General features: G+C 42.0%; 1 protein-coding gene across 2 annotated transcripts; it reads right to left on the bottom strand.

The window, feature by feature from the left end:
• Positions 1-385: 385 nt before the first annotated feature.
• LOC106570501 (ras-related protein Rab-25-like) lies at positions 386-7,214 on the bottom strand. 2 transcript variants are annotated; one of them, XM_045694902.2, is made up of 6 exons: positions 6,855-7,214; positions 5,711-5,906; positions 3,499-3,692; positions 3,077-3,157; positions 2,748-2,899; positions 386-889 (listed from the first exon to the last, which is right to left on the bottom strand). In XM_045694902.2, exons 1-5 carry the CDS (start codon positions 6,886-6,888, stop codon positions 2,772-2,774), a joined length of 633 nt encoding a protein of 210 aa, XP_045550858.1. In that variant the 5' UTR covers positions 6,889-7,214; the 3' UTR covers positions 386-889; positions 2,748-2,771. The 2 variants fall into 2 exon arrangements, with proteins under 2 accessions (XP_045550858.1, XP_013998382.1); XM_014142907.3 differs by lacking the exon at positions 386-889 and having other exon boundaries at positions 1,241-2,899; positions 6,855-7,212.
• Between the last annotated feature and the right edge of the window lie 1,508 nt (positions 7,215-8,722).

Genomic DNA, 8,722 nt, shown 5'->3' with positions numbered 1-8,722 from the left:
TGATTTGTTTAACAATTTTGTGGTTACTACATGATTCCATATTTGTTATTTCATAGCTTTTATGTCTTCACTATTATTCTACAATGTAGAAAATAGTAAAATAAAGAAAAAACCTTGAATGAGTAGGTGTGTCCAAACTTTTGACTGGTACTGTTTGTGAGAATGAATCGCTCCCTCCATTGACACTGCTGTCCTCTCTAACCAGGTACCATTGCACAGGTGTGTTTGACAGAGAACAACACAGTATGTTGGTGTTATGAGAGTATGACATGGGCCTTGACCAACACAAACACTTACCTGGACACCACGCTCAGACTGACTCAATCGAAATGTAGATGATGCCATTCATTTAGGTCAAAGTCCCATAATAAGACCGCTCAAACATTTATCTGTGTTTATGATATTTATTTATTCATAAAATACTGAAGGAAATATGTGTGATGAGGAATTACAAATCAAATGTAGACCTATGGAGACACCACTTTGTTGAGTCCTCGCACCACCGTAGATGGATTTTAAACAGCACTGCCCTCTGGAGGATAATAGTGAGAGTGAATGACAGAGTACTCAGCAATCTCTAACATGCAGACCACACAGCCTGCGTCGCAAATAAATGTACACATACATGTTATTCAATCATTGCACACACACTGCTCGCTCGCGTCAACGAGTGTCTGCGTAGCCAGGCGCTAAAATAGAACTTGGTTCTATTTGTGACACTCGACGCGCTGCAAGTCCTGCCTCTTCCATCTCCTCATTGGTTTTGAGGAGCATATACCCACGTGGGTGATTGAAAGATGAACTGAGGTCCACACTCCAGTCCAGTCGGTTTATGGTAAGGCACCTTAAAGTTGGTTGCCAAGCGCCATATAAAATCAGAAGAAGAAGCCTGAAGGAGGAGAGATTACTAGAAACAAACTCGGTTTACCCTTTTATCTGTGGATTCATTGTCAGTAGTGGACCTTGTGCATTTCAGGTAAAATAACAACCCAATGTTTATATCCCAGGACAAATTAGCCTGCAACAGTAAGCTAGCTGGCTAAATTTCCATAAATGTTTAATACTTTTTGACCTGTCCCCCAAATGAATATAGTTGGTTCAGAGTTCGTTTTGATATTTCAACCTGCATGTCCTGATCGGGTTTGGTGTGGGTGGACAAAATCCACACGTGTGAGGACGCAGGCGGCACCTGGTCTAGTTAGCATGTAAGAAATCTTCAATTAAAAAGAGTCATGACAAGTTGGTTGTAAAATACATGTCTATTACAAAATGTTACATACAGTGCATAGTTACTGCAATATCAAACTTCAATATTTCAAATTCATGAATCTTTCTACTTGGTCTTCACCAAGTCTCCGAGCCAAACATACTCGTCATTAACTTAACCTTTACAAGTGTTCCCATTTTGTCAACGCAAAACCTCATACCGATTTTTCATCTTGGTGACAAACCACACATTCGCATGATTGTTGACCACATGTCCCGGATTGTGCGGAACAGTCCCACATTTTGGCCTTTTGTCCCACTTCCCGCAAACAATCATGTCCCGCATTTTATCAACAAATTAAAACCCCACTAATTTACTAAAAGTAGATTTGTCCCGTATTTCACTCAGACGTCCTATTCATTTGATGCGAATTGATTCCAACCTCTCTTTTGCAGTCACGTTGCGTTTATGACTGTGTGTATATATATATATATATATATATATATACACAATATATATATCATAAGTATATGGTAGCCTAAGCCTACTGGTGATGTTAAACACTTCTCCAATCGTTGTTGAGATCTGATATTCTGCGCAGCGCAAAACGAGATTTAGGCCAATGTCATATCGTCAACCAATCACATTTGTCAAATATTTTCAGGCTAAATTCTAGTTAATTTGGAGAGGACAGTTACTACTTACAATACGTGTGCTTCTAACGAAGAGCTACAAAACTAAGTAAAAAGATGTATTAGACTGAAAGATATAGGCTGAGCTAATTTCTTCAAATTTGTGATGCTCATTAGTTGCTCATTCAAGATATTTTCTGCTACTTCACTCAATCCCGTTTTAAGTCTCCCATCCTAACTGTTTTACATTCCCTGAGACCAACAAGAAACATTTTCTTGGCCAAATATTTGAAGATTTTCATAAAATAGCCACACAAGTGGTCTCTCATTTCAGCATCACCAAATTTTGCACGAGGCAAAAGACTATGCTACGTGCTATTCAATTAGCTCTGTTGGTGCAGCGGGAGAGGGATTTGTGTATGTGTGTGTGTAGGCTACATTGTCACTCGAATATCGCGCAAATCATACCGCTGTCCCGCATTTGCGATTTTTTTTATGTGGTCAACCTAACATGATGTATATACCAAAATAATGTAGTTCCTCCTTTTGAATATATACCAAATCAAGATTTATTTGCTGTATAATAACTGCTAAAGTTTAAAAACGAGCATACAGAAGAATAAAAAAATCCACCTAAATATGTTATGGTCAGCAACATTTAGCCAAGCAGGGAGAATGACGGTAGCACCAATAGTGTCAATATTGATCAACTGTACATAAATGTGCTATGTCTCTTAAATCTGTCTTGTTGAGAATTGTGAAATGCACTGTAAATTAAATGTGACTTGATTTGACTTGCCTGGTCTTTGGTTTGGACAGTCCTATACACTATTCCCTTTAACCTGAATGAGGGCAGAGTAGGAAGATTATGTGTAGAACTGAAGATAATCAGTTAGAACAGGTCAAACCTGGTCAGAACCTGTCAGAACTGGTCAGAGGTTCTTGCAGCAGGTACTGTGTTTCTCCTGGGCGTCGCTAGCTGGTCCAATAGTACTGGACAGGGTCACGGCAGTGATGGACACGCGGGGCACCTCTCGACCGGCCACCTTCTTGTGGATCGCTGGGGGTAACAGATATCATCACGTCAAAAAGTGATGCTGGTCTTACACACACACGTCACAGAAAAGGTGCATGGCAGAAAAGTGCACAAAGTACAATAGTAGAGATCCACATGACATGGTGTTGTCTAACGTTTTCTAGATAAAGGTATGAAGCACAAGAGCAACATAATAAGAACCTGTGAGAACTTCCTGGAAAGCAGCTTCAACGTTGGTAGAATCCAGAGCTGACGTCTCCATAAACAAGAGGCCATTCTTTTCTGCATGAGAAGGAATACCTTGTTGACTTTATTCTTACGTACATCATACTCAATCATGCTAAGAACCAACCCTAGAATTCCTTTTCATTGATGCAAAGTTGGTCATTTCTTTTACATTACCATCAGACATTGATATGCTATTCTATGGAAAAGCAATATGAAACATTTAGCAATATTCTTCCACCTTCTATCATTGACCTCATATTGCACACTTGTGTAACTAAGTTACAGGTAACTGGTAAGTAACTGGTACATAACTAGTAACTAACTAGTAACTCATAACTGGTAAATAACTAGTAAGTAACTAGTAACTTTTAACTAACTGGTAAGTAAATTATCACCTGTGAAGTCCTTGGCCTCCTCGGTGGGCACGGTCCTCAGGGTACCTAGATCACTCTTGTTGCCCACCAGCATGACCACCATGTGGGGGTCGGCGTGGTCGTACAGCTCCTTCAGCCAACGCTCCACACTCTCATAGGTTAGGTGCTTGGTGATGTCATACACCAGCAGAGCCCCCACCGCCCCTCTGTAGTACCTGGAGAGAGGAAGAGAGAGAAACAGAGAGAGAGAGCAAGAAAGAGAAACAGAAAGAGAGAGCAAGAGAGAGAAACAGAGTGAGAGAGAGAAATCGAGAGAAAGAGAAACAGAGAGAGAGATCGACAGAGAGAAACAGAAAGAGAGACCAAGAAAGAGAGAGAGAGAAAGAGAGAGATCGACAGAGGGAGAACCAGAGAGAGAGAGAAGCAGAGAGAGAGAGACATCTAAAGTGAAGTCAGATGTTCACTTGGTGGGGGGGTTGTGTTTGCATAAACAGTGCATTCGCAAAGTATTCAGACTCTAGTTTTTTCACATTTTGTTACATTACAGCCTTATTCTAAAATGTATTAAATAGTTTTTTTCCCCTCATCAATCTACACACAATACCCCATAATACATTTTAGCTAATTGATATAAAAAAGAGTGAAATATCACATTTACATAAGTATTCAGACCCTTTACTCAGTACTTTGTTGAAGCACCTTGGCAGCGATTACAGCCTCAAGTCTTCTTGGGTATGACGCTAAAAGCTTGGCACATCTGTATTTAGGGAGTTTCTCCCATTTTTCTCTGCAGATCCTCTCAAGCTCTGTCAGGTTGGATGGGGAGCGTCGCTGCACAGCTATTTTCAGGTCTCTCCAGCGATGTTAGATCAGGGTCAAGTCTGGGCTCCGGCTGGGTCACTCAAGGACATTCAGAGACTTGTCCTGAAGCCACTCCTGCGTTGTCTTGGCTGTGTGTTTAGCGTCATTGTCCTGTTGGAAGGTGAAACTTCACCCCAGTCTGAGGTCTTGAGCACTCTGGAGCAGGTTTTCATCAAGGATCTCTCTGTACTTTGCTCTGTTCATCTTTCATCGATCCTGACTTGTCTCCCATTCCCTGCCATCGAAAAGCATCCCTACAGCATGATGCTGCCACCACCATGATTCACTGTAGGGATGGTGCCAGGTTTCCTCCAGACGTGACGCTTGGCATTCAGGCCAAAGAGTTCAATCTTGGTTTCATCCGACCAGATAATCTTCTTTCACATGGTCTGAGAGTCCTTTAGTTGCCTTTTAGCAAACGCCAAGCGGGCTGTTATGTGCCTTTTACTGAGTGGCTTTCGTCTGGCCACTCTACCATATAGGTCTGATTGGTGGAGTGTTGCAGTGATGGTTGTCCTTCTGGAAGGTTCTCCCATCTCCACAGAGGAACTCTGGAGCTCTGTCAGAGTAACCATCGGGTTCTTGGCCACCTCCCTTTCCAAGACCCTTCTCCCCTAATTGCTCAGTTTGTCCGGCCAGCCAGCTCTAGGAAGAGTCTTGGTGGTTCCAAACTTCTTCCATTTAAGAATGATGGAGGCCACTGTGTTCTTGGGGACCTTCAATGCTGCAGAATTTTTTTGGTACCCTTCCCCAGATCTGTGCCTCGACATAATCATGTCTCTGAGCTCTACGGACAATTCCTTCGACCTCATGGTTTGGTTTTTGCTCTGACATGCACTGTCAACTGTGAGACCTTATATAGACTAGTGTGTTCCTTTCCAAATCATGTACAATCAATTGAATTTACCACAGGTGGACTGCAATAAACTTGTAGAAACATCTCATGGATGATCATTGGAAACAGTACGCACCTGAGCTCAATTTCGAGTCTCATAGCAAGGGGCTGAATACTTATGTAAATAAGTTATTTCTGTTTTTGTGTGTGTTTTTTTTATACATTTGCAAAAACCTAAAAACCTGTTTTCGCTTTGTCATTATGAGGTATTCTGTGTAGATTAATTAAGAAAAAAATGATTTTATAAATTCTAGAATAAGGCTGTAACATATCAAAATGTGGAAAAAGTCAAGTGATCTGAATACTTTCCGAATGCATTGTATGTGTGTGTATTTATCCACACTGAGGTGATTGGCTCTGTAGCGCTCTAATGTATGTGTTGTGTACAAGGAGTGTGTGTATGTCCGTGCATGCGTTCTGGTGTGTGCACGTATGTGTGTGTTGAGTGCACGTGTGTGTCCTGATGTGTGTACCCACGCGGATGTGTTAGCTCTGTATCTCTCCAGCCCTGCCGTGTCCCAGATTTGAGCCTTGATGGCCAAGTTATCCAGCTGAACAGTGCGGGTGCTGAACTCCACTCCGATGGTGGTGCGGCTGTCGTGGTTAAACTCATTCTTGGTGAAGCGAGACAGCAGGTTGCTTTTCCCAACACCAGACTCACCAATCAGAACCACTAGATGACAGATATCATAGAAACACTTGAGTAAATGAGGGATACAAAGTATATTGAAAGCAACTGCTGCCATACAAGTGTGGTTCCTGTGTTAATTAAGCAATTAACATCCCATCATGCTTAGGGTCATATATAAAAATGCTGGGCAGGCCATTATTTTAGCCATTATTTTGGCTACCATGGCTATGCCCCCATAGGATGACAATGCCCCCATCCACCGGGCACGAATGTTCACTTAATGGTTTAATGAGCACGAAACAATGTAAGTCATATGCCATGGCCGTCTCAGTCACCAGATCTCAACCCAAATGAACACGTATGGGAGATTCTGGAGCGCTGCCTGAGACACCGTTTTCTATCTTCATCAACAAAACACCAAATGATGGAATTTCTTGTCAGAATGGTGTCGTATCCATCCAATAGAGTTCCAGGAACTTGTAGAATCTTGTTGCTGTTTCCTTTATTTTGTCAGTTACTTATATCATTACTACGTTTCTTGGGTGCAATGTTAGATGTTTCAGGTACAACAGTACCATCTACACTGAGTTTATAAAACATTAATAACACCTGCTCATTCCATGACGTAGACTGACCAGGCGAATCCAGGTGAAAGCTATGATCCCTTATTGATGTTACTTGTTAAATCCACTTCAATCAGTGTAGATGAAGGGGGGGAGAAAGGTTAAAGAAGGATTTATAAGCATGGATTGTGTATGTGTGCCATTCAGAGGGTGAATGGGTAAGACAACATATTTAAGTGCCTTTGAACAGGGTATGGAAGTAGGTGCCAGGTGCACCAGTTTGTGTCAAGAACTGGAATGCTGCAGGGTTTTTCACACACTTCCCCGTGTGTTTCAAGAATGGTTTCAAGAATGGTCCACCACCCAAAGAACATCCCGGGGGATTTGTTTACATATAGAATCAGCTTCTTTGACAAACAAGACTCACCTTTGAAGACAAAGTTGTAGCTTTCGTCACCCATACTGTGCCGTTGTTGAGCCCTGGTGGGTTCCTCCTCCGCCCGGTATAGGGGCGCTACAGCATTAGGTCCCAGGAGAGGGAGAACTAGAGAAAAAGAGCGAGAACAGCAGAGACAAGCCTCTCTCTTGTCTCCCAAGGCGCCAACGTAGTGAGACAGTGTAACAGAGGTGAAAATGAAGGAGAAAGAGAGAGAACAGGTTAGGGCTAGGCTAACACTGACACTCCTCTTTCCTTATCTGTAGATGGGGGCAGTTTGTCTATGGACAGACAGAGAGACGATCCCTGCTACTGCCGATTCCTCCTGTGGCTCAGCTGACACATGGGAGAGGCAGAGGGGGAGGGAGGAAAGTTGATGTCAGGGCAGGTGTAACAGGTAGAACCACTAGCATGTACAGTTATCACAAGAGAATAGACTCCACCCTCCCTCCATATCTAGTCTGTCTATCTCGTCTGACAGGTGCATCTTCAGTGTATGGCAGGTGAAGCAGTGCTATGGTGAATAGGAGAAACTTGTCCTTAGACACTGATCTAAGATCATTTTTGGTTTCCTCCTCAGGTTATGATTTGTGGAGGGTAATTGGGTCCTAGATCAGCTGATCCTGAGGGCAACTCTTAACTCATGTTGTTACTACAGACATGCACGTGCACAGATAGGGCTCTGCCCCTTTGCATTTCCACTCTCTAAAGTGTCCTTTTGGGTGGTGGTATAATTTCCCCCAAAATGTATACATTTTTTGTCATTAACTGTGTTTCCATTAACTTGTCTAGTAATTTTTGTTGCTGTTGACATTTAGAAAGTTTGCATAGAAAATAGATGACATTTGCCTGCTAGGGTGCGTTTCCATTTAACTACTGTATCTTGTATTTGTATTTATTGTGGATCCCCATTAGCTACTCTTCCTGGGGTCCGGCAAAATAAAGGTAGTTATACCATTTAAAAAACATTACAATACATTCATAACAGATTTCACAACACATTAAGTGTGTGCCCTCTGGCCCCTACTCCACTAGCACATATCTACAACAGTAAACCATGTGTACGTGTGTGTATAGTGTGTATGTTATCATGTGTGTGTATGCATGTATCTGTGCTTATGTTTGTGTTGCTTCACAGTCCCCGCTGTTCCATAAGGTGTATTTTTATCAGTTAAAAAAAAATCTGATTTAACTGCTTGCATCAGTTACCTGATAAGGAATAGTCATTGATCTATGTAGTACTATGTAGACTACTCCCATAGTCTGTTCTAGACTTGGGGACTGTGAAGAGACATCTGATGGCATGTCTTGTGGGGTATGCATGGGTGTCTGAGCTGTGTACTTGTTGTTTAAACAGACAGCTAGGTGCTTTCAACATGTCAATACCTCTAACAAATACAAGTAGTGATGAAGTCAATCTCTCCCCCACTTTGAGCCAGGAGAGATTGACATGCATATTATTAATGTTTGCTCTATGTGTACATCCAAGGGACAGCTGTGCTGTCCTGTTCTGTACAATTGGAAGTCCCTCTTTGTGGCACCTGACCACGCGACTGAACAGTAGTCCAGGTGCGACAAAACTAGAGCCTGTAGGACCTGCCTTGTTGAAGGTAGAGCAGCGCTTTATTGTGGACAGACTTGTCCCCATCTTAGCTACTGTATCAGTATGTTTTGACTATGACAGTTTACAATCCAGGGTTACTCAAAGCAATTTAGTCACCTCAATTTGCTCAATTTCCACATGATTTATTACAAGATTTAGTTTAGGTTTAGGGTTTAGTGAATGATTTGTCCCAAATACAATGCTTTTAGTTTTTGAAATATTTAGGACTAACTTATTCCTTGCCACCCATTCTGAA

This window comes from Salmo salar, chromosome 14, assembly GCF_965601325.2.
Source record: "Salmo salar chromosome 14, fSalSal1, whole genome shotgun sequence".
In the NCBI taxonomy this organism is placed as follows: domain Eukaryota; kingdom Metazoa; phylum Chordata; class Actinopteri; order Salmoniformes; family Salmonidae; genus Salmo; species Salmo salar.
The sequence above is the reverse complement of the archived record's forward strand: the minus strand, read 5'-3'. Positions and strand labels throughout refer to the sequence as shown.